The sequence below is a fragment of the Scyliorhinus torazame genome, chromosome 10 (genome assembly GCF_047496885.1).
Source record: "Scyliorhinus torazame isolate Kashiwa2021f chromosome 10, sScyTor2.1, whole genome shotgun sequence".
In the NCBI taxonomy this organism is placed as follows: domain Eukaryota; kingdom Metazoa; phylum Chordata; class Chondrichthyes; order Carcharhiniformes; family Scyliorhinidae; genus Scyliorhinus; species Scyliorhinus torazame.
The window spans coordinates 22,664,341-22,690,917 of NC_092716.1; the positions used below are offsets into that span (position 1 = coordinate 22,664,341).

A 26,577-nucleotide genomic window follows, 5' to 3' on the forward strand; every position below is an offset into this window, starting at 1 on the left:
TGTTGCCTGGAATGGAGAGTAGGCCTTACGAGGAAAGGTTGAGGGTGCTAGGCCTTTTCTCATTAGAACGGAGAAGGATGAGGGGTGACTTGATAGAGGTTTGTAAGATGATCAGGAGAATAGATAGAGTAGACAGTCAGAGACTTTTCCCCCAGGTGGAACAAACCATTACAAGGCGACATAAATTTAAGGTGAATGGTGGAAGATATAGGGGGGATGTCAGAGGTAGGTTCTTTACCCAGAGCGTAGTGGGGGCATGGAATGCACTGCCTGTGGAAGTAGTTGGGAAACATTAGGGACCTTCAAGCAGCTATTGGATAGGTACATGGATTATGGTAGAATGATATAGTGTAGATTAATTTGTTCTTGAGGGCAGCACGGTAGCATAGTGGTTAGCACAATTGCTTCACAGCTCCAGGGTCCCAGGTTCGATTCCGGCTTGGGTCACTGTCTGTGCGGAGTCTGCACATCCTCCCCGTGTCTGCGTGGGTTTCCTCCGGGTGCTCCGGTTTCCTCCCACAGTCCGAAGACGTGCCGGTTAGGTGGATTGGCCATGATAAATTGCCCTTAGTGTCCAAAATTGCCCTTAGTGTTGGGTGGAGGTGCTGACCGTGGGTAGGGTGCTCTTTCCAGACTCAATGGGCCGAATGGCCTCCTTCTGCACTGTAAATTCTATGATAATCTAGGACAAAGGTTCGGCACAACATCGTGGGCCGAGGGGCCTGTTCTGTGCTGTATTTTTCTATGTTCTAAGGACAAGGGCATCACACGAATGGAAACACCATCGCCCCCCCCAGAATTCCTCTGCAAGTCACGCAGCATCCAGATTTAGACATCTATCGCTGTTTCTTCATGCTGCTGGGTCACAGTCCTAGAATTCCTTCCCTGATTGGAACTGCACCACATGTACAACAGTGGTTCAAGAAGGCGGCTCGTCACCACCTTCTCAAGGGCAACTGGGGAAGGACAGTAAAGACAGCTACACACATAATCCCCAGACTGACCTCACCACGGGGAGATGGTGGTGTTTGGGTAAGTCACTGGGCCAGTAATCCAGAGACCCAGGCTGAAGTTCTGTTGACACAGGATCGAATCCCACCACGGCAGTTTGTGGAGTTTGAATTTGATTGATGAATCTGGAGCATAAAGCTAGCCTCAATAATGGTGACCACAGAATTATCATTGACTGTCGTAAAAACTCATTTGGTTCACTAACTTTTAGCCCCTTCACATTAAGGAAGGAAATCTGCCATCCTTGCTTGGTCTGGTCTCCAGGTCACTCCAGACCCACAGCAATGTCTGAAATGGCCGAGTAAGCCACTCAGTTCAAGGGTAATGAGGGGCGGGCAACAAATGCCAGCCTTGCCAGCGATACCCACACCCCATGGAAGAATTTCATGATGGGGTGCACCTTTGTGTCTTGTGCTGTTGGCAGTGCTGTGGGGTCAACAAGCGGTGTAAATGGGCTGGGCTTTGTAACCCAGGCAGCGAAGGCAAACAGAAGCACTTGGATTCAGCTCGGTACAAACCCCCTGTTAATTAGCTCAAGAGGTTGTCAGTCCATCTATATTCCCTAATGTACTCATAAAAATCCTCCCGAATCACCGACACACTTAACAACAATGTGTGGCATCATACATTACATGAGTGACAGTGCTTTCCCCACATTTCTGTCTGCTATGAAAGCACCATAAGTCAGGAGCGAATAATAAAGAACATCAATAACACGAGAGCTGCATTGCAAAGCTGCTTGTGCAACGCTGTACTTAAACCGCATCTAAACTGCAGCTGTCAAATGAATACATTTCACTCGTACTGAGCACCACTGAGTGACAAAATAAGAAAGATTCACCTTTATTCATTGCTTTATTCTGTCTCTCAGAAACATGGCTAAGTACCTTCTATCGAGTGAATTGCTCCAACAATACCAATGGCACGCATCTAACATAGTCCCAGCGTGCTACATAGCACTGGTATCGGACGAGACCTCATACCAAGTACAGCAGAAAGATAGGTTTTAAGAAGTTCTTGTAAAGGAGGAGAGTGTTGAGAGGAGTCAGGGAGGCTTAGGGAGGGAATTCATGGGGACAAAGCAGTCAAAACTGGGGAATACAAATATTGGTCCGAACTGGCCTTGTATACCTGAAGATGGAACGCCAGTTTGTCCAGAACTCTCATTTCCCAGCTTTTACTATTTTTTTTTCTCCCCTTTGGGAGACCCCAGGCTACAGAAGGTAGGACCACCAATAGTGGAGTGATTACAATCAGCTCAAGAGATCATTTGGCACAGAATGATTCTATTCGCCACCATACCCAGGAATCTGTGGCACTTAATCAAATATCTTTTTGGAAATCCAAGCATATACTACATCGACTGGTTCTCCTTTATCTACCCTACCAATTATTTCCTTAAAAACTCTAATAAATTTGTCAAACAAGGTTTCCCTTTTGTAAAACTATGTTGACTTATTCTAACCATACGATGCTTTTATAAGTGCATTGTTAAGACTTCCTTCATAACAGATTCCAGCACTGTCCAAATGACTAATGTCAGGCTAACTGGCCTGTCATTCCCGGTTTTCCCTCTCCCTCCTTTCTTGAATAGCAGTATTTCATTTGCTAACTTCTAATCTGCTGAGACCAATCCAGAATCTGGGAAATTTTGGAAAACCACAGCGAGCACGTCCACTCTCTCCGCAGCTGTTTCTTTTACAACCCAGGATGGGGACCATCAAATCCTGAGCATAACATCTCATCAGAAAGACAGCAGCTCTGACTAGTGCAGCATGCCCTCGGTACATGCAGCAGTTTCGCCGTGGATTATATGCTGAAGTCCTTGGGTTTGCACTCACAACCATATCACTTGGAGGCAAATAACACAGCTGCACCTAAGGGGAGGATAAGTATGCCAAGATGGAGAAAGGACAAAGATATGTTGATGGTTGAGAGAGACAAAGGAATCTGGAGAGGCTTGTGAGGAGCATAAACACTGCCATAGATCAGTTGGACTGAATGGCCTTATTCTATTGTTATATGTATTATGTCATAGAAGTGAGAGTACTCCAATGGAGTCAATCTGACACAAAAAGTCCTAGATATCTCCGTGCTCTTATTTTTCTTGGTTTTATTTTTCAGTTTACAATCATTTTTGGGGGGACCATTAATTGACACCAGGGGCGCGATTCTCCGACCCCCCACATGGTCGGAGAATCGCCGGGGGCCGGCGTGAATCCCGTCCCCGCCGTGTCCCGAATTCTCCGCCACCGGAGATTCGGCGGGGGGCGGGAATCGCGGCGCGCCGGTCGGCGGGAATCGCGCTGCGCAGGTCGGTGGAAATCGCTCCGGTCAGCGGACCCACCACCGGCGATTCTCCGGTCCGCGATGGGCCAAAGTCCCGCCGCTGTCAACCCACGCCAGCTGGCGTGGATTGAACCACCTTTTGAACCGCGGGACAAGGAGGCGCGGGCGGGCTCCGGTCTCCTGGGGGGGGGGGCGCGCGGCGCGATCTGGCCCCTGGGGGTGCCCCCACGGTGGCCTGGCCCGCGATCGGGGCCCACCGATCCGCGGGCGGGTCTGTGCCGTGGGGGCACTCTTTTCTTTCCGCCTTTGCCATGGTCTTCACTATGGCAGAGGCGGAAGAGACCCCCTCCACTGCGCATGCGCGGGGATGCCCTGAGCGGCCGCTGACGCTCCCGCGCATGCGTTGCCCGGCAAAGTCATTTCCACGCCAGCTGGCGGGGCATAAATCACTCCAGCGCGGGCCTAGCCCCTCAAGGTGAGAGCTCGGCCCCCCAAGATGTGGAGAACTCTGCACCTTTGGGGCGGCGCGATGCCGGACTGATTCGCGTTGTTTTTGGCGCCAGTCGGCGGACATCGCACCGATTGCGGAGAATCACGCTCCAGGGTAGAAACAAGCATTCCTCCTCACCAGAGGTTACATGTGTTTTTTTCTAAGCTCAGTGTGGAGTGGTACTCCTGCACACCTTTGAGTTTCTATGGTTTAAAATGGAACCTGGAGTCATACACAGAGTTTGACAGCACAGATACAGATCATTGAACACAACAGGTCTATGCTGGTCTCCTCTTCCATACAAGCCTTCTCCCACCTCATCCCAGTCTATCAGCGAGTTAACGGCAATTCCTTTTTAGTTGGGAGACCAAGTTCTTGTGCAAATGGCATCCTGCGATTTCCAATGCTTTGCCCCTGGGAGGTGCTTTTAAGCTTGAAGGGTGCAGGCAGACTCAGAGAGAGATTCCCTCACCGTCAGCTGAACTCCCAAAGTATAAGGTGCCATACCAGCTTCCAGCCAATGCCATTGTAGGCCGAAACCGCATTGGTCCTCCAGCCAACCAGGGATTATAGACCCAAATCACTTCACCAGCAGTCAACCAATGGCATTGTCATGGAAATCGTAATGAAGACAAATTCCTCGAGGTTCGATTTAAGGAAATTTATTTACACAAATATATTTGCGGACAGAGAGTGTTCTAGCTACAAAGCCAGGGCACCGCACTCTGAGTTATACAGCCGAAAACCATTATATTTATAGTGTGAAATAAAACAACTTTGAAGAGATAAAGCTTGGGAACATACGCAAGAGGAAATATGAATGTTTTGCCCTTGGTTTAAAAACAATTCGAGTTCGCATTTTGTTGTCCTTCGGAAGAACAACTTATTATAATAAGGCCGAGTACAACATACTAAGCAGTATTTAGATTACATTACTTGACCTACATATTTTCGCTCAAAAGCAGTGTTAAAATATAGTCAATATTCCCAGCATGCTTCTAAATTGGTAACTCATAAACTTCCCTTCAACAGTCATCATAGACTAAATCCGTTTGACCTACAGGCAAAGGGTGTCTTTGTAAACCTAATCCACTGGAGCTACAGGCATTGTAGATCAATCATAGAATCACAAAATTTATTGTGCAGGAGGCCATTCGACCCATTGATTCTGCAATTGCCCTTGGCAATGAGCACCCTACCTAAGCCCACGCCGCTACCCTATCCCCGTAACCCAGTAACCCCACGTAATCTTTTGGGACACTAAGGGCAATTTAGCATGGCCAATCCACCTAACCTGCACATCTTTGGACTGTGGGAGGAAACCGGAGCACCCGGAGGAAACCCACGCACACACGGGGAGAACGTGCAGACTCCGCACAGACAGTGACCCAAGCCGGGAATCGAACCTGGGGCCCTGGAACAGTGAAGCAACAGTGCTAACCAAAGTTTCACCAGTTTTCAGTCGTAGGAAAAATACTGCGGTAGCAGAAATCGTAGAATTCCTACAGTACAGAAGGAGGCCATTTGGCCCATTGAGTCTGCTCCGTTAGAGCACCCTACCTAAGCCCAATCCCCTGCCCTATCCCCGTAACCCCACCTAACGTTTAGGTAATATTAGCCTGGCCAATCCACCAAACCCGCACATCTTTTGGACGTTTGGAGGAAACCGGAGCACCCGGAGGAAACCGCGCACAGCAGTGCTAACTTGACATAACAATAGAAAATACAGAAAATAGTCAGTTTGGCTTAGATAGGGTGGACGGAGGGAAGTTGTTTCCATTAGCAGGGGAGACTAGGACCCGGGGGCACAGCCTTAGAATAAAAGGGAGTCACTTTAGAACAGAGATGAGGAGAAATTTCTTCAGCCAGAGAGTGGTGGGTCTGTGGAATTCATTGCCACAGAGGGCGGTGGAGGCCGGGACGTTGAATGTCTTTAAGACAGAAGTTGAAAAATTCTTGATTTCTCGAGGAATTAAGGCCTATGGAGAGAGAGCGGGTAAATGGAGTTGAAATCAGCCATGATTGAATGGTGGAGTGGACTCGATGGGCCGAATGGCCTTACTTCCGCTCCTATGTCTTATGGTCTGTGCAGGCAGAAACCGAGTTAATGTTTAAAGGCGACTACTATTAAACAAAATGGGAAAAAGTTGGACATTTAACAGCACGTAGAAGCGACGTAGGGTTGCCAACTGTGATTAAATGTATTCCTGGAGGTTTTGTTATTTGACTTGCCCCCGCGCTGTAGCCTTGCTTCTCCAGGATTGCGCACAGCAGTGTCCTGGAGATTGATCTTCATTTCCTGGAGTCTCCCGGCTCTCCAACCCCACCACCGCCACTTTCCCCTGCCTCTAAAACCCGCTAAATCTCTGAAACACCTTCTAGTTCTAATGCAAGGTCAATGTCAGGCGAACTCAGATTCTCTCTCTGCACAGATACTGGCTGATCTTCTGAGTGTTTCTTTTCTGCCGATGCCATTTGTGGATATGCGTTGTCTGTGAAGCACAGACGGCCACGGCGCAGTCGCCAAGCGTCACCACAGGAGAGAGTCAGGGTGTACGAGGCAACTTCATTTACTTGTCCTCGGGAGGACCCACGCGCAAAAACCACATGTATTTTGTAGACCATCCCCCTTAAAAATGTCTGATAGTTTTATTTCGATAATGCTCCAGGAAAGCAGCTGCCAGTGGCTGATCGCCATTGTAAAAGCAGCTTTCACTTAATCTACTTGGATTTACACATTTTACAGGCAGGCTGCTGTTCTACTGCAGGCTTTACCTCTTAAGGTCATGCCTTGCTCTGCCACTAGAAGGTGCTTGAGGCCTACACAGGAATGTTTCGCCCTCAAATTCTCCTCTCCCTCTGATGCAGGGCGCACCTCACTCTCTGTTCATACCGACGACAGGAACTAGGTGAGAAAACAAGTCGATTCAGTCGCAGAGCCATTGCCATAGTGGGAAGCTGCTTTGCCCTCATTCGTGGGTTGCAGATTCGTGGTGTGACAGTGCAGACCCGATGCGTCGAACAGCCGCCTTCTGCACTGCAGGGATTCGATGGTTCTAAGCCACTGGTATTTTAAATAACATAGAAACAGGCCCTTTGGTCCAAAAGGTCTATGGGTGGAAATTTCCACCCTATCCCCGTAACCCACATTCTACAATACCCTGCTATTTTTTCCTGGCTCATGGACTTACCTAGCTTCCGCAGTTTTAACAGTTCAAACAATGAGGAGACTCCCGTTTAAGACTGGGAAGAGGAGAATTTTTCTTCCTCTCAGAGGGTCATTATTCTCTGAAACTCTCTTCCCTGGAGAGCAGCGGAGGCTGGGTCATTGAATATATTCAACGCGGAGTTAGAGAGATTTGTGATCAGGAAGGGATAAATGAGGGAGCGCAGATGGGAAAATGAGAGTTGAGGCTATAATTAGATCAATCATGATTTTATTGAATGGCAGAGCAGGCAACAATGGCCTACGTCTGCTTTTAATTCTTGTGGGTAGCGATCCTACTGCTGGACCAGAAGCTCTGGGTTTGAGCCCAATGAGGCTTGTTGGTCGCGAAAGGAGTGTTCATAACATGGTTCAAGCTTGGGAAACGTTCCACCACTTCCCTACTATTCCCCAAAAGGGATGAAAATGTGTGCGTGAAGATAGGCTTTGAAAAATACTTTAAAGTCCTACCTTAAAGACGGCACAGTGGTTCGCACTGCCGTCTCACGACACCGAGGTCCCAGTTCGATCCAGGCCCCGGGTCACTGTCCGTGTGGAGTTTGCACATTCTCCCCGTGTCTGCGTGGGTCTCACCCCCACAACTCAAAGATTTTCCAAAAAACAGTTCAAATTCAAATTGAATCCAATTCATGGTTCCCACAAAAGAGACATACCAGATCATGGCCAAAAGGCAGAGCTGATACTACACTTGATCTTAGCCAAAAGGCCGAGAAGCGATCCCACAACTCAAAGATGGGCAGGGTAGGTGGATTGGCCACCCTAAATTGCCCCTTAATTGGAAAAAAAATTGGGTACTCTAAATTTTTTTTTTTAAGTCCTACCTCGGTAGTGAGTTGCACACATTCCGATCACTCTCTCAGTAAAAGGAGTTCATCCTGACTTTGTTGTTCGATTTATTACTGAATATCCTATTGATCATCCCACAAGTGAGAACATCTTTATGTCTATCCTATCAGGCTCCTTTGTAATTTGAAAGACCTCTATGATGCCACCGCTCAGTCTTCTTCACATTTCTTTTTTTAAATATAAATTTAGAGTATTCAATTCGTTTTTTCCAATTAAGGGGCAATTTAGCGTGGCCAATTCACCTAGCCTGCACATCTTTTGGGTTGTGGGGGTGAAACCCACGCAAACACGGGGAGAATGTGCAAACTCCACACAGACAGTGACCGAGAGCCGGGATCGAACCTGGGACCTCGGCGCCGTGAGGCTGCAGGACTAACCCACTGCGCCACCGTGCTGCCGTCTTCACATTTCTAGAGAAAACAGCAGTGGTGTTTTCCTGGATCCTGCATGTCAGGCAAAGCCTTTCAGAAGCAGAATGTGAATGTAAAGCACAGAGCCATCTATTCCTGTACATACATGGTGGATGCAGAATAAAACAACAACTTCATTTATGTAGCGCTGTTATCAATGTTAAAAGGGGGAGATGGTGGCATACTAGACCATCACTGGACCAATAATCTGGAGGCTCTGACGACAAGGGTTCAAATCCCACCATGGCAACTGGTGAAATTTAACTTCAATGAATAAGATCTGGAATTGAAAGCTCGCTTCAGCAATGTTGACCATGAAACTATCTTCAATTGTTGTAAAATCCCACATGCCCTTTAGCGAAACGAATATGCCATCCTTACCCAGTCTGGCCTACATGTGACTTCAGGCCCACAGCAATGTGGTCGACCCTTAACAACCCTCTGAAATGGCCCAGCAAGCCACTCGGTTCAAGGGCAATCCGGGATGGGCAAAAAATATTGGCCCAGCCGGCGACGCCCACATCCCATGAACGAATTAAGAAAAAAACAAATTGTAAAACGGGATGTGTCACCAAAAATTGACAAGGAGATATGGGGGCTGATGACAGAAAGCTTGGTCAAAGAGCTGAGTTTTAAGGGGTGTCTTAAAGGAGACGTCTAGGGAGGGAATTCCACAGCGTTGGCCGCTGAAGGCACTTGCAGCCACCGATGATGGGAGCGAAGGCTGTGGGGGAATTCGCTGAAGGCTAGAGTGGAGGGTTGCAGGGCTGGAGGAGTTTACAGAGAGGTTCCTGCTGCATCTCAATCTTTCTCAAGCAGCATTTCAGTGTGAATTCCCAGCCTGAAGGCAGGACTGGGCGGAGGGAGGGGAGGAGGGCGGACATCAAAGGGGCATGTTAAAGGGTGAACCACTCCAGCTGTTGAGGCATTTGGCAACATGTTTAGAACTCAGGGTGGCACTGCAACATTTACAAAATAAACAAAGTTTAACAAGACACCGGCCTGCTGCTGTGGTTATCAGCAGGTTGGGTGCTGGGGGGCGGGGGGAAGTCACACAGCAGCAATTCTCCAACCCCACCACAGCCACAGGAGACATAGGCAAATGTTTTCTGCCAGGAAGCGGTGATAAATGCCAGTGGAAAGCAGACAAACGATGTGTTCTGGGCAATGCCTGTAAATCACTCTTGACTTGCAGCATTGTGGGGAGGGCTCGTAATTCTCCAGCCCTGTCAGTGGGAAGGTGCATTAGCTGAGATTAACGGACCCCAGGCAAGCAAACAGGCTGGGCAAGGAACAGCGAGACGTCGGAGCCACAGGCGACTGCAACCCTCTGCTGTTTATTAACCGGGGAGAGTGGTGGAGACGGGGCGGGGTGGCAATGGCTGGAGCAGCAACGTGAGACCAGCAAGAGAAAGGAGACGGATTGTGCAGGAGGGCTGAATCTTTTAAAAGGGAACATCCATGATCAGCAGTGACAGATTGAAATTTAAGAGACTATCTATGGAGGGTTTGAGGCTGTGACAAGATAAATTGGGGTTACAGCTTTAAACATATTCCATATGGCTGCCAGGTCATTTTAAGCCACTGAAACTAATTAATTTTCCTTCACGAGGACAGCTCCCGAGCATGTCTCACGCTGCAAGCACTCAGTTGTGGATTGATGCGGGGCAATTAAATGTGTTCCAGATTCCCCAGCAGGTTTTACTTTGGAGCTCAGTCCATGCTGAAGTCAGTGCCTTTGGAAATGCAGCATCTTACAGGGACATGTGCTGGTGGTGGTGGTGGGGAGGTGATGGGAAGTGGGTTGTGGGGGTTGCAGAGGGGGAAGGATTTTCAGTTCCTATCAAAATCGCAGCAGCGGGGCAGCACGGTGGCCTAGTGGTTAGCACAGCTGCCTCACGGCGCTGAGGCCCCAGGTTCGATCCCGGCTCTGGGTCACTGGCCGTGTGGAGTTTGCACATTCTCCCCGTGTCTGCGTGGGTTTCGCCCCCACAACCCAAAGATGCGCAGGGTGGGTGGATTGGCCACGCTAAATTGCCCCTTAATTGGAAAAAATAATTGGGTAATCTAAATTTATAAGAGAGAAAAAAAAAAATCGCAGTAGCCACTCACTGAAAGCTTGAGTTTGGAAGCTGCGTCGAAAGTCTTATCAGCAGCATATGAAAACAACTTACATTTGCATAATGCTTTTAGCTGGTGACAAAACACACCAAGGTGCTTCACAGCAGAATTTGACACCGCCGAAGGTGATATTTGGACATGTGACCTAAAGCTTGGTCAAGAGGTAGGCTGGAAGGAATGTCTGAAAGGGAGAGAGAGAGGTTGAGAGGCAGTGTCAAATTTTGTTTGATGATCAATGGCTTCTGTGTAGCTCGACACCATCCAGGCCAAACCAGCCTGCTCGATTGGTACCCCAACCATCACCTTTGGCCAGCACGGTAGCACAGTGGTTAGCACTGTTGCTTCACAGCTCCAGGGCCCAAGGTTCGATTCCCGGCTTGGATCACTGTCTGTGTGGAGTCTGCACTTTCCCCCCCCCCCGTGTCTGCGTGGGTTTCCTCCGGGTGCTCTGGTTTCCTCCCACAGTCCAAAGATGTGCAGGTTAGGTGGACTGGCTGTGCTAAATTGCCCTTAGTGCCCAAAAAAAACGTTTGGTGGGGTTACGGGGCTAGGGTGGAGGTGTGGGTTTAAGTAGGGTGCTCTTTCCCAGGGTCAGTGCAGACTCTATGGGCCGAATGGCCTCCTTCTGCACTGTAAGTTCTATGAAATAGACTCTGAAATTAAACATTCACCTCCTCCGCACCGATGCACAGTGGTAACTGTGTGTATCATCCTACAGGATGCACTGCAGCAACTTAGCAAGGTTCTTTCGACAGTACCTTCCACACCCGCGACCAATACACATGACCACTACCATCTAGAAGGACAGGGGCAGCAGACATATGGGAACACCACCACCTGGAAATTTCCCTTCAAACCACACACCATCCTGACATGGAAATGCATCGTGGTTCCTTCACTGACACTGGAACTCAAGATCCTGGAACTCCCTCCCTAACAGCACAGTGGGTGCACCTGCACCGCATGGACTGCTGTGGTTCAAGGAGGCAGCTCACCATCATTTTCTCAAGGGCATTTAGGGATGGGCAATAAATGCTCGTCCAGCCGCAACAGCCACACCCTGTGCATTTTGCAATCTTAAAGGAGCTAAACACAGTAAAACCTCTGTTACCCAGTATTCTACTGTTTGGGATTCTCCATTAACCGGAATTCTGGGATGGGTGTCTCCCAGGTTCGTTTTTTGATTGGAGGTATGAAACTCACGAGAAATAGTTATTAGCAGCTTGTCCTCTCTCTGACCTCTGCCACCTATTACTCGGCAAGATCATCTCCCCTCAGCGTCACTCACTCACTCGATTCGCATTCTGTTACATCGCTCGTGTGGCCTCACAGGTTGTGTGATCATCCTGGAGCTTTCTCATTGGGCCAAAATGTGGAACTCACCTTACACCTCAGCTACCGGGCACGTTAGCACGGATAGCACTGTGGCTTCACAGCGCCAGGGTCCCAGGTTCGATTCCCCACTGGGTCACTGTCTGTGCGGAGTCTGCACGTTCTCCCCGTGTGTGCGTGGGTTTCCTCCGGGTGCTCCAGTTTCCTCCCACAGTCTAAAGATGTGCAGGTTAGGTGGATTGGCCATGTTAAATTGCCATTAGTGTCCAAAAAGGTTAGGAGGGTTTATTGGGTTACGGGGGTAGGGTGGAAGTGAGGGCTTAAGTGGATCGGTGCAGACTCGATCGGCCGAATGGCCTCCTTCTGCACTGTATGTTCTATGTTAGATTAACTGGTGTCTCCCATTCCCAATGCATGCCGAACAATAGAGATTTTCCTGTAAATTTAAAGGCTCGCTGTGGTTTGAACATGGGATTATCCTGTGGGAAGCTTTCTAATATTAACAGTGCCATATCAATGCAAAATATTAACAGCCAATTAAAGCGTATGTTGGACGAGTATTATAGTGAAGCCAATGGTTAAGCTGATGTATTTTGTGCAAGCGACTGCACTGTTTCATTTCTTTGCCTTGGGAGATAATAAGGTGTCAGAAAAGGGCAAGTCTTTTTTTTAATATAAATTCAGAGTACCCAATTCATTTTTTCCGATTAGGGGGCAATTTAGCGTGGCCAAGCCACCTACCCTGCACATCTTTTGGGTTGTGGGGGCGAAACCCACGCAGACACGGGGAGAATGTGCAAACTCCACACGGACAGTGACCCAGAGCCGGAATCGAACCTGGGACCTCGGCGCCGTGAGGCAACAGGGCTAACCCACTGCGCCACTGTACTGAAGACTCTGTTATTTTTCACACGAGTCCTCAGTGCAGCACATTTTTCTCTTACCTTATCACTGGTTGACACGGTCTGCACATATCTCTGTCATCTTCCCTCAATTTCCATTTCCACTCCTTTTTAAAAAATTTAAAGTACCCAACTTTTTCTTTTCCAATTAAGGGTGAAATTTTGCGTGGCCAATCCACCTAGCCTGTACATGTTGGGATGTGGGGGGTGGGACCCACTATTATGTGCCAGGGTTTAGAGAACACCAAAGTATATCATGGAGTTCACCTGATCTACAACCTTTAATAGATTTTGGTTATGAGGAGCACAAGGGCCCACTTTCCAGGTGTGATGCAACAGAGATCTACAGTATTTTTAAACAAAACAATGTTTATTCTATGAATCCAATTAACATTATTTAAACACTAATTAAACATCTTATCAACTACCAATGCAAATATCCCCCCAAAGATACAGTACTCTATAGGTAACCCTTAGTAACTTTCCTAACAACATCCATAAGCCAAACACCCTTTTTCTACAAAAACAGTAGGTTTGAATTCCTTACAGACAACAGGTATTACTTTGAAGTTATCAAGTGGTTTGGAGACATTCTTTAGCATGCAGAGAGAGAGACCAAAAATACACCATCTTTGTTTTTGATGCAGCTCCCAACTAAAAACGAAACCGTTTACTCTGCTGCTTCATCACCTGCTGCGTCACCATGCTGCACCTTTAAATGATTGAGTTCACTGCTGCCTCTTTGACACGTTTTCCCCAAGTATTTCAACTTGAAGGAAGCCAAGCAGATTCTATGGATTTGAAAGTGTGGGCGCAAGGGGCGGAATGACGCTCGTGGGTAAGTATGTTAAGATGAGGTGAGGGAGTCATGCTCGGTGGAACCAAATAACATGAGCTGTATCGGAGAAAAATAATGGATGTTGCACCAGCTAACATCTTTGTTTTCAGGACCCGGGCGGTGTTGGCAAGGCCACTTCTATTACCCATCCCCAGCTGCCCTCATTGTGCATTGCGGCACCCTTTTGGCACAACGGAGTGGCATGTGCGGCCATTTCAGAGGGCATTAACGGCCAATCACACAGCGTGCACTATAAGCACATGTAGGACGGATCAGTTGGAGCTGGCAAACATCCTAAAGTTCACTGGCCACCCAGTAGAGTTTTTTCTTGGGCCATCCCCATCCCTGCCACCAGGCGCAGCCCACAAATGAATCCATTTTCCCAACTTGCTGTCAGGGCTACCTGCCCAGCACCATAACTACTCTGCTGCCATATCTTGGGAGCAGAGTAAATTAAGGGGAAGCCATGCTTATTATTGATGCCAGTGAACCTTCAGCTAAGCTCATCCGCAACTCTTCACAGCTGTACGAAGCTGAAACCTCCCTGATTGGCCGACGAGGAATTTGGTCCCTTGCTAAATTTGGAAAAAGCCTGACACTTGCCCATTGCCGATGGGAATGTGGAATACTCGGCTGCGCGTTGTGTTAACCGATGGGAGTGGCATTGAGTAGCAAAGGTAAAATTATTCTGATATTGGGGGGGGTGGGGTGCATGTAATGGCATAAATACTATCAAAGCTCAGATGGAAAGCTTCTGCTCTGGTGTAGCACTCCCTCAACTATGTAGACAGCTGGGCTGGGAGGTAGATACACAGCGAGAGTTCTCATCTTTAGTTGAGGCCAGATGATAACAACAGTGTTTAATTCCAACGAGAGAACTGTTTTCAGTTGGAGAGAGGAGCAGGAACTCTCCAATAACTGAAGAGAATGTAATTGCAGCTTTCACACATAAAACTGGATTGTGATAGCTTGGTGGAGGCCAGGGACTTGTTTATCTTTTTGTTTGCTGAAGGACAAATGTTTCCTGTCACGCTGCTCCAATACTGCAGTGGGCAGTTTGGGCTCCTCCACAAATTGAGGTACTGAGCGGGTGGATGGAAGCTGGACGTAATTTCCAGTTGCTGCGGACATCTGTGTGCCGCCAATCTCAACTGAGCCATGGAGCAGCAGACTGAAAGCGAGGAGCTGGGGTGATCAATGCACACACTGCCCCCACTCTCCACCCTGTCCTCGCCCCCGGTCACTAATGGCAGCCAAGCTCACAGCCGTCTGCTAACTCTCCTACCATGGCACAGAGGGAGAGGGAGATGGTGGGGAATGAGAAGCGAATGTTTCAAAATTGAGGACTTGGGGAAAGAAATTCAAACAATACAACATTTTCAACAATTCTTCGACTTCAACACCCTGCTGGCAAAGCTCTCAGAAATCTCTGGCATAATCTACCCGCCATGTCGCATCCCGGTTCGGGTGAACGGGGGTGCGACGCGGCCGGTAAATGCTGAGAGCGGCCTCTTCCGGGTTGTACCAGGCACGCCATGCCTCGCGAGGTCTAATGGGATCTTGCGAGACCTCGCAATCTGGATCCCATCCATTGAGGGCAGGATCGGTATTTGGCAAATCTGCATATTAGAGCGAGTAGCTTGTCTCCCTCTAATATGCAGCTCGCCTGTTCTACCCGAGATGGATCTAAGCCATTCTCCTCAGAGACCTTAGGCGAGTGCCGTTCAGCACTCTTCCCCACAAAGGGGGACCAGATAGAACGGCACCTGGGGGGTGGTCTCCCAGGAGATCGGAGGCCCCTGGGTGGTTGGCCTCTGGGCAGGGTCACACCCTGAACATAGAACATTACATCGCAGTACAGGCCCTTCAGCCCTCGATGTTGCGCCGACCTGTGAAACCACTCTAAAGCCCATCTACACTATTCCCTTATCGTCCATATGTCTATCCAATGACCATTTGAGTACCCTTAGTGTTGGCGAGTCCACTACTGTTGCAGGCAGGGCATTCCACACCCTTACTACTCTCTGAGTAAAGAACCTACCTCTGACATCTATCTTATATCTATCTCCCCTCAATTTAAAGCTATGTCCCCTCGTGCTGGACATCACCATCCGAGGAAAAAGGCTCTCACTGTCCACCCTATCCAATCCTCTGATCATCTTGTATACCTCAATGGTACTGCAAGTGCCACATGGGCACCTTGGCACTAGCACCCTGGCAGTGCCAACTGGGTGCCCAGGTGGTGCTAGCACAGGCGCTGCCAGGGTGTCCGGCTGGCAGGGTCAAGGTACCTGGCTGGCATTCTGCCTGCGCCAGGGATCGGGTCTGGTGGTGCCCTGCCCGTGTGAGATGCGGTGTGGGGGAGGCCCTGAGGACCCCCATTTCGGTGAGTTGGAGCTTTGGGGAGACCGGGAGTCACGTCGGGTGGTCAACAGATCAGGCGCCATTTTAAAATGGCGTCCGGATCACCTCCTGCCCCGAGGAGTTCTGGCGAGCGGAACTCCTCAGTGCAGGAATCTGGACTAAGTGCAGCCTCGGCGGGATGTCCCTGCTGAGGCCCCAGATTGCAACAGAGTCCTGTTCGATAGCGAGGTCTTTCTGGGCACTGCAAGTGCCAGGAAACACCCGGCTAAACATGTCCGACATAGTTGCATTTTGGTTAGATCACGCCCCCTCACCTTCCAAAGCCACACCTTTGTTCATGATTAATTTATTACATTTCTGCGAAAGGAGGAATTTCAGGCTTATGGCTTTCCAGTACAATAGATTTACAGCATGGAGGGAGGCCATTCAACCCATCCTGTCCATGATGGTTGAATGGAACAACAAAACAAATGATTGACACAGAACCCGCTGCTTCCTGTTAGCTGCTGCATGCAGTCATACTGAAGGCTGAAGATACTCTGTCACAGGCTTGTGGAGGTAACAATGGTGACATGTTTGTCATGCAGACACACTGACACACCAGCCTGCCAACATTACACAAATTGCAGGGAACTGAACCCAAAGTCCTGAAGGCACTAGCTTGTTGCTTTTCTGCATCTGCAGTTCACGATCAGAGGAGGTGAAGTTTTGGATCCACTCATCAAAGCTACAATTGCCGCCTTGTGACATCAACCTTCACAACTGCTGATCGGCAAGTGGGGAAGGCAGGGGATGGCTTGAAGCTTTGCGACGGCTCATCCACTCTCCTCATTACCTCAGTTTGTCAGTCTCAGCTGCAAAATGGTCCAGCGGATGTGGCTGGAAAAACAGAATCTGTGGAAAGCTTTGGAAAATGTCATCCACAGTTAAGATTCCACCTTGAGGAGGCTGTCAGCTGCAGCTCACTTCATAACCCCATTGTCTCTTGAGTTTGAAGGTTGTGGATTTAAGTCACCCCCCCCCCCCCCCCCCCCCCCCCCCCCCCCCCCCCCCCCCCCCAACACCAGGGGCTCGAGTAGAAAATCATGACTGACACTCCAGTGCATCGTTGAGGTGCCGTCTTTCAGATTAAACATTAAATTGAGGCCCTCCTACCCTCGCGTGTTGATGTGAAAGATCCCATGGTACTACTGTGAAGAGGAACACTTCTCTTCAGTGCTTTGGTCAGTGCATACCCTGTGACCAGCATCACAAAAAAAACAGATTAGATTTTCCTTATTGCTTTGCTTTTTCTGTCGGTCTGTGGCACACATGTTTCTGGCATAGTTCCTACATCATAACGATTACTAAATTTTCAAAATGGACTTCATTGACTGTGAATGTAGGAACTGCTATAAACGGTCTTTCTCTTTGTGCGGCAGTTAGAAGTCTACTGTGCCTTGAGAGAATGTTTTCACTTTGTACTTTGGTCCTTATGAAGATGGGTACGAACCCCATTGAGTCTGCTGCCAGAACTCTCCCTGATTTTCGGGGCCCGGAGACGAGGAGTGTAGGAATGGCCTCAAACAGATTGTAGTTTATAGAAGCACCTGTCACAACCTCAGGACGTCCCTGAGCGTTTAACAGCCAACAAGGTTACTGTCGAAGTGTAGTCACTGTTGTCATGTAGGCAATGCTGCAGCCAATTTGTGCACAGAATGCTCCCACAAGCTGTAAAATGGCAATGATGAGGTAATTTTCTTTCTTCTTCTTCGCAATGTTGGTTGAGGGATGAATGTTGGCCAGGATGCCAAGGAGAAAACCCCTACTTTTATTTCAATAGTGTTGTGGGATCTTTTACATTCACTTTAGAGGGTAAACAAGGCATTGAGTTAAGGTTGTCACATGAAACATGGCCCGTCTGACAGTGCAGCACTCCCTCAGTAGTGCAGTGGAGTTTCAGCCTGGATTTTGTTTCTCAAGTTTCTGGAGTAGAACTTGAACTCACAAACTTTGATACAGAGGGCGCGATCTATCGGCAGTGTTACTCCCAAATGGGAGTACGACGCAGCCGGTAGATGCCAGGTGAGACTTCTGACCCAGGATCTATCAGGCTCACGTCATCTACTGGCCTCCCCAGGGAGTAGTACCCAGCCAGGTGCCATTCAGTGTTGGTCTCCACAAACTGGATCAGATGGAATGGCACTCGTGAGGGCTCCCCACGCAATCGGAAGGCCCCAGGGGTATGCCCTGTAGGCAGGGTGGCACCCTGGCACTGCTGGTGACACCTGGGTACCCTGGCACTGCCAGCCTGGTATCATGATGGCAATAACGGGAGCACTGTCAGGGTGCCAGACTGGCATTTTTCCTGAGCTGGGGATCGGGCCCAGGGGGCCGTGCGTGGGTACAGCGGGGTTCCCCTTCAGGGTGAGTTGGGGCTTTGGGGGGGGTTCAAGGATTATGTCAGGGAGTTGAGAGCAAAGCTTCTCAGTGCAGGAAATGGGGGCTAAATGCGGCCTCATTGGGGAGTTCCCCACTGAGGCCCCGAATCGAACCAGAGTACTGGTAGATAGCGCGGGTGTTTCTAGGCCCTGTGAGCACCGGGAACACCCAGCTAAACGCCCCCATCCTGGAATCGGTTAGATTGCGCCCATAATCTTAAAATTAAGATTTAACTGTTCAGGGGTGGCATCAGAAACCACTTCTCAATGCAATGTAGAGCAGAAATCTAACTCCCTATCCCAACAAAGGCTGTTTCGGCTGGAGGTCAATTGAAAATGTCACAGCTGAGATCAATGCATTTTGTTGTGTAAGAATATTAAAGCTTACTGAAACAATGTGGATAAATGGGGTTAAGCCACAGATTGGCCGTGATCAACTTGATGATAGAGCAGGTTTGAGCACCTGAATGGCCTACTCTTGCTTTTCCGAGCAAAAATCCCCTTTATCGGAATTCAGCAAAAGAAAGAGGAGAGGACTGTGTGGCTTCAGGCTCTATGAGATCCGGGTTCACCCACTGGGGCACTCAATCCGGCACCTACAGAAGCACAGTGGCACAGCGATTAGCACTGCAGCCTCACAGCTCCAGGGACCCGGGTTCAATTTCAGCCTCGGGTGACTGGACTGTGTGGAGTTTGCGCTTTCTCCCCGTGTCTGCAAGTGTTTCCTCCGGGTGCTCCAGTTTCCTCCCATAGCCCAAAGATGTGCAGCTTAGGTGGATTGACCATGTTAAATTGCCCCTTAGTGTCCAAAGGTTAGGTCGGATTACTTGGTTTTGGGGGATAGGGTGGAGGCGTGGACTTAAGTAGGGTGCTCTTGAGGCCGACGTCTTGGCCTTTGCCTCCTTGGGTAGTCCGGAGATGGATATTCCTAGCGTGGAGGGACTCGAAGGCCCTGAAATCAGAGATCTGCGTTAGCGACATGGCCGGGTTTTTCAGACTTGAAAAAATTAAGTTCGCCTTAAGAGGGTCAATGCTACGGTTCGTCCGGAGGTGGCAGCCATTTGGATTGGATTGGCTTTGTTTATTGTCACGTGTACCGAGGTACAGTGAAAAGTATTTTTCTGCGAGCAGCTCAACAGATCATTAAGTACATGGGAAAGAAAGGGAAGAAAAGAAATACATAATAGGGCAACACAACATATACAATGTAACTATATAAGCACTGGCATCGGATGAAGCATACAGGGTGTACTGTTAATGAAGTCAGTCCATAAGAGGGTCATTTAGGAGTCTGGTGACAGTGGGGAAGAAGCTGTTTTTGAGTCTGTTTGTGCGTGTTCTCAGACTTCTGTATCTCCTGCCCGATGGAAGAAGTTGGAAGAGTGAGTAAGCCGGGTGGGAGGGGTCTTTGATTATGCTGCCCGCTTTCCCCAGGCAGCGGGAGGTGTAGATGGAGTCAATGGATGGGAGGCAGGTTTGTGTGATGGACTGGGCGGTGTTCACGACTCTCTGAAGTTTCTTGCGGTCCTGGGCCGAGCAGTTGCCATACCAGGCTGTGGTGCAGCCAGATAGGATAGGACTTTGTCGACTTCTTCGGGGAAAACTAACTGTCAGCAGAGGCAATAAGGAAAAGTGAGGGGGGGGGGGGGGGGGGGGGGGGGGGGGGGGGAGAAGTTAGGCTATTTTCTGTTTAGGGTAGGTGGGATTTGTTAGGGATGGAGATGGTTCATGACCTAAATTTATATTTGTACTGTTATTATTATAAAACTATAAATACCTTAATAAAATGTTTTACAAAAATAAAATGTAGGGTGCTCCTTCCAAGGGCCGGTGGATTTTCGATGGGCCGAATGGCCTCCTGCTGCATTGTGCGATTCTATGATGCTTGAGAAGCAGGAGGACCAGAGCTTTCATGAGCAAACAGATAGAGCGTGCTGCTTGGTGAATTGATCGCCCTCTTGGAGACACTCCACTCGTTTTCTGGCATTGCTTCTTGTGGCACTGCAGGAATGAAGGCCTGCTGAGGATGCTCAACCTGTCATTCTTTGCCAATGCCCACAAAAAAAAACAGGATTGTTGCGCCCATTTAGCAAAGACTGTTGGGAGATTTGGCTTCACCAAGCGCCGGGCAGCAGAGATGCAGAGCTGGGCCAGTTGCTGCTTACAACGCCTGAAGCTACCATGCAGTGATTTTTTTTTCTTTTGGTAAACCAATTAAACTAAATTAACCAAAATGAGGGCCAAATTAAAAAAAAAAGCATCCTCTTAAAGAGACACTGCATCAACCGGGGAAAAAAAAGAAAATTGCAAGAGAAACTTAAAAGATGAAACCAAAACATGATTAACGGCGTCAATAAAACACCTCAGTCCCCGCGGTGCCCACAGGGTATGGAAGGCCACAACAGTGCCGGCAGATGCTGCATTTCCCCCCCTCTCCAAGGAAAACTGACCGCAAATATAGCTGTGGTGGAGGGCCACACATACTACACAGTGTTGCTGTTCTACCCAACATTTACCCAAAATTAACATCAATAGAACAGATTACCTGATCATTATCCATTGCTGTTTGGGGGATCTTGCTGTGAGCAAATTGCTGCAATGTTATAACAGTGACTACCCTCAAATGTACTTGGGGTGATCTGAGGTTATGAAAGATGTTAAGAGAACAGTGAGTCTTTTTTACTAAGTGGGGTGGTCGAGGGGGCTACGTTGCCTCTTTGTTTTTCTTTTGCTTCATTTTCACCTGCCACTTAACCACTCAATCTTTCAGAAGATGGTCGAGATGCCTTTTAGGATATTTTGTTCCACTCACACTTCCCCTTTAATTGGCCCTTCCCTTTAAAATTTGCATAGCGTACTGTTCTTCATTACCAGCACTTGCGTTCTCCCTGTCTCAATCTGCACCTGAATCTGTGCTACCGACTTAACCTCAAAAGCTGGCATCAACCAATCTAAGCTGTAATGTGCACTTCACATTGGATTACTCTAGTGTTGCCACTGTAGCACTATACCTGTCAGGGAGGTGAAGCATAGTGTTACAAAGAGAGAGTTTTACTGCTGTGATATCAGTGTTATATGGTTCAGCCTGTGAATGGAATCCAAGTCCAGTTTTCTGTCAGTGTTCTTTAACTCATTATGATCATAAACCTGATCACGGGGAAACGTAGATCAGCCGCAAATTGCGAGGTTCTCAATATCGAAAATGTAGGCCTTCTGTCCCAGTGGATAGAATCGCTGGGCTCTGAGACAGACCCCCCCCCCAGGACCTGACGCTGAGGAAAGTGCGTTCATAACGCAGCCAAACAGGTTGAGCATCAATCCTTCCAACACACACCATTAATGGCAGGCGGTAAGAGCGGGAGGGACTCCTGGTCAGCCACGCTTGATGCAGCGAGGTGCCCCACAAGCTATAAGCCTCGTGCGACAGACTAGAGACTTATTCCAGGAAAATCTTGCTATGGAAACAGATGAAAGACTGCCTTGTGCATCACCAGAGAAACAACAACAGCATTATTGAAGCCACTGCAAGCTTGGCCTGGTCTGCCTGTTGAGGACCTCTCACTCCACAAATATGAAATATGCATCGGGGTGTGACATTATGTGTAATGCCCTGAATACAAAGGGTTAATGTCATACCATAATTAACCACTAGATGGAGCTAGATGCAGAACGAGAGCTAGATGGGAGAAGGCTGGAGAGGAGAGCTTAGGTGTAGTGAGAGAAATCAGAGTACAATTATAGATAGAGTGTAGAGACTAGTGTTAGCTGAGTGTAGATTGTAGATTACTAGATTATTATTTACTATAGGAGTAAGTGGTCGAGCTTTAATAAGTAGTGTAAATAATTTGTTGAGGAACTTAGCTTCTGTGGTCTTTGTGAACACTACGACATCTATCCTGAGAACAGAATCACAAAGAACACCACATGGGGTAGCTCACTGTCATTTGTGCGTCTCCTTTTGAGTTGATTCACTTCACCGGACAGTCTTCAGAGTTGAGCTCCTGCCCCATGTAATCTTGCAGATTTGATTCAGTAACTAGGGTCAGTTGTAGCACACAGGATGTTGACCCTAGGTGGGGATGGAGGAGGGAGCTCTCCGCCTCTTGGGCTGAGTTTGGTTAGTTCTTAGTTGAACCACAAGGTGGAGAAGGAAACCCAAGGACCAGCTGAGTCAAGTCTGTATTGAGTGGGGGAGGGGACGAGACCAACACTGACCTCCACCTCCACAGTGGGGATGTTGTACCATGCAGGTAACGTCCATTGGAAACTCAAACAAAGGAAAAGTATCTGAACCACGGAGACAAGAAGGTCCCATGTCCCAACCTTGATCTGTGCTGTGTTACCTCATCTGAACTGGGGCAGTGGTCAGGCAGGGTGTTGGATTTGGGCTCGGTGACCGTGGTTCGGGAGAGGCAGGCTCCCCACTCCTGCAATGCCTCCTGGAAAGTGCGTGTGCTTGGTGTCAGGTTGAGGATGAAACTGGGCTGTGGTGCTTTCTGCCACACAGAGCAATCACCGGGAGTGCCAGAACGTGGCCTGGCCAGTGGAGTGTCTCCCAATGTGGAGTCGCTGCTGTCAAGAGAGGAGGATAGGGAAGAAAAATGTATCATGGATGTTATAATAAGGGGATCACGGGTTACGGGGAGAAGGCAGGAGATAGGGATGTGAAACGTATCAGCCATGATCGAATGGCGGAGCACACCCGATGGGCCGAGTGGCCTAATTCTGCTCCTATATGTTATGGTCGAATGGTAAATCGAGAAGCTAGCCTGCGTTAATGGTCTTGCACAGTGGGCAGTCAGCATTGTGCTTTAGACAGGCTTGAAATTAAAACTGGATTAAACAGTGTTCCGAATTTTGAGCGGAAAGGGCGGGGGAGTTCTGAGGGGAACCATAGTCTTCGCTTCTAATTTCAAACAGACTAAAATCTTCCTCCTTTCCATTTTCACAACAGGACTCATCTTCGCCGCTTCACCTTTCCAGCTCGAACAAGAAACAGGCGGCGTCGAACTCTCCTCTGGGCAGTGGGGAGACTTCACAGATTAAGCAGGTCACCTCGGACACGGTCCTGTCACACACGGCTCGGCTAACGGTGGATGCGGGGAGCCTGGAGCACGAAACCACAAGTGGGTGAACTGTTGCTACTTCCTGACAGTCCGAAATGCTTTTTTTTTAAATAAAATAAAAAATCGCTCAGTCAAATCTTGTTAACAGGTCAGAATCTGGAGATGTTGTGCTTGTTACCAACATTTGCTATTCAACAGCTGTTGCATGGACGTACCTCAAGGAACAGTGAACTTTGAACCTATGTGAACGAGGCTGATGTATAACGCAGCAGAGATGCCTACAGGGGACAGATATAGCCTGAGGTTTAGCTGCTTCACAGCTTTTACATTCTGAATAATCCATGTTCCCCTATAGGCAGCTCTACAGCTTCTAGTATTAGACAGTTGGTTTAGGGTTTGCTCCTTTGTATTCCTGTCTCTTGTGTTTTCTCCCTCTTGCTTGCTTCATGTGTTGCCCCTTCCTCCAGCCCAGATGGCATCTCTGGGTCAGTCAGTGAGCATTTCACCACAGCCCATTTGTGACGGGCAGAGACTCAGATTGCTGTGACCCTTGAGGTCAGTGGTTAGAGAATTGTACTGCGTGTGAAGTTTGCGGCTTTTATTCCACTGCCCCCCACCAACCAATCGGATGCCACCGAATGTCATTTAGTATCGGCTCCAATGCACAGTGAAGCATGGCCGACGAGAGCTGGGAATCTGCAACCTAGGAGCTCCAAATCCTGGAATTGCATTGGAACAGGAACTGGCTGGCATGGTGGCGCTGTCCATTTTAAAACTCGGTCTGGAGATGTATTGTTCCTACGATTACGTGCAAAATGATCAACTTGTGTACTTAAATCAACGGCTGAGGACTTTGCTGCAGGTAGCTGTGGTATTGTGTTGCAATGAGAATGTGAGGTTATGGGACTGGGTGTAATGGTAGTTTTATGCCCCGCACAATGTTATTCCCCATTAAGCCATTTCGAATAATATTGGGCAGAACATAAAACTGGTATTCCATTTTCATGTGTCCAGACAGGCGGGGCAGGTCGGAATTATTCTGCTGTGTCAAGAGCACCGCATCCGGGACTGGATTAACTCCAAGACGGGGTCATTCTCCATGATAACAGATTGCTAAATACCTAAAAATGCATTAAACCACCGTTTTGGCGGAGTGAAGCTATTGACACTTCATGTTGTCCCTGTGCTTCTTAAGGCAGATTTCATTTTGGAGGTTTCCATTTTCAGACTTGACGTCCTCCTCCAGCGGGTTTAGATGAAAGTAGAGCCATGGGACAGGATGAGACAGTGGAATCAATTCTGAAGGACCAAAGGCAAAAATAAAAAAGAAGAGTTTAGGCGGGGCCCAGAAGGAGACTGAGCTAGTCCACTTCCCCGATACCTTTGTGTGTATGCTATTTTCCATACAGCGGAATGCACGTAGGCATGTGGGTGTGTGGCACAAGTCTATTGAGCAAGCAGGCAGGCGAAGTAGTGGCCAGGTAATGGTACCTGGTGGGGGGAGAGGGGAACCTAGAAGAGAGAACATCTTTCAAAGTGGCTAAAATAGAAGAGATTAAAGACGTTGCCTGAGATTGTGCTCCTTGGAGAAGAGAAGGAGATTTGATACCTGGGTCAAATTCGTGTTAATTAAGTGAAACGGATTTCATTGGCTAACCAAAGTTCACAGGTTTAAAACGATTGCCAAAAAATCAAGAGGTGACATGAGAATTTTTAAAAATATGCAGCGAGTTATTATGGTCTGCCTGAAAGATGGTGGGTGCCAAATTCAACAGTAACTTTCAAAGGAGAGTTAGTTACACACTAAGGAAAAATAATTACACGGCTCAGAGGATAGAACAGAGACATGTGATTAATTGGATAGCTCTACTGAATGGCCTCTTTCCGTGAATGCCACTGTAAATAGCAGAGCAGTTCTGGATAAGATTAGTGAAGTATTTTATAACTGGGAATTCAAACACAGTAAAGGTGGGCGATTGATAAAAGAGGTAACTAGAATGTATGTGATAATGGTAGTAATTGCAAATTGTGACTAAGAGGGATAATAACAGTGCAAACAAATCTGTAAATGAATCATTCAGTATCACCGTAAACAACCTTATTCATGTACAGTTAGCATTCCATTTGCTTGTTTAACATAAAGTTTCTTTTCAGCTTTGCGCCTTGTACATTTGACAGTCACGGTGCTTCCCAAAGCAGTAATAATATTTGTGATACAATCAGCTGGCATTTTTGACCAAATCATTTTTCTGTCAGGCATTTCAGTTTCTTCTCAGTTCCATAAAACATGGAAGAGCTGTTGCTGGCTGTGTCATAGCTCACGGTAGGAATGTGTGTTGTACTACATAATTTTACCAGGCTCACCTGGCTCCTCACCTCATTACGGCTTTGGTCCAAACATGGACAAAAGAGCTGAACTCCAGAGGTCAGGTGAGAGTGACTGCCCTTGACATCAAGGCAGCACTTAAGCCAGTCTGGCATCAAGGAGCCCGAGAAAGTCATTGTGAATCAGGTGGAAAACCCACCCACTGGTTAGAGTCATACTTAGCACAAAGGAAACGATTCTGGTTGTTGGAGGCCAATCATCTCAGGTCCAGAACATCATTGTAGGAGATTCTCAAGGTAGTGTCCTAGGCCCAACCACCTTTAGCTATTTCATCAGTGACCTTCCTTCTATCATAAGGTCAGAAGTGGGGATGTTTGCTGTTGACTGCACAAAGTTCAGCACCATTCGCGACTCCTCAAAAACTTAAGCAGTCTTTATCCATATGGGGCCATATTAAGGCTTGAACAAATAAGTGGCAAGTAACATTCACGTCTCCCAAGTACCAGGCAATAACCAGCTCTAACATGAGAGAATCTAACCATCGCCCATTGACATTCAGTGGCATTACCATTGCTGAATCCCCCACTATCAACATCCTGGGGTCGCCATTGACCAGAAATTGAAGTGCGCGAGCTGTATAAGTACAGTCGCTGCAAGAGCAGGTCAGAGGCTGGGAATTCTGAGGCACGGAACTCATTCCTCAAATCCTGTCCAGCTCCAACAACACTCAAGAAGCTCAACACCATCTAGGACAAAGCAGCCAACTAGATTGGTACCCCATCCTCCACCTTCAACATTCATTCCCTCCGCCACTGACGCACAGTGCAGCTGTGCGTACTACCTTCAAGATGCACTATGGTAACGTACCAGGGATCATTCAACAGCACCTTCCAAACCTGCGACCTCTATCACCTAGAAGGCAGCAGATGAGGACGG

At 48.2% G+C, this 26,577-nt stretch overlaps 1 protein-coding gene and 1 pseudogene across 5 annotated transcripts in view; one reads left to right on the plus strand and one right to left on the minus strand.

Moving 5' to 3' along the window:
• Nucleotides 1-26,577, plus strand: part of gse1b (Gse1 coiled-coil protein b) — a 663,364-nt gene that overhangs the window by 270,053 nt on the left and 366,734 nt on the right. For 4 of the 5 annotated variants that reach the window (XM_072517860.1, XM_072517861.1, XM_072517862.1 and 1 more), the window contains exon 2: nt 23,204-23,375. In XM_072517860.1, coding sequence (XP_072373961.1) covers nt 23,204-23,375 — 172 coding nt within the window. Of the gene's footprint in view, nt 1-13,381; nt 13,466-23,203; nt 23,376-26,577 lie in introns of those variants that run through there. The other variant, XM_072517868.1, reaches the window with a different exon arrangement.
• Nucleotides 7,601-7,734, minus strand: LOC140384982 (U2 spliceosomal RNA; annotated as a pseudogene).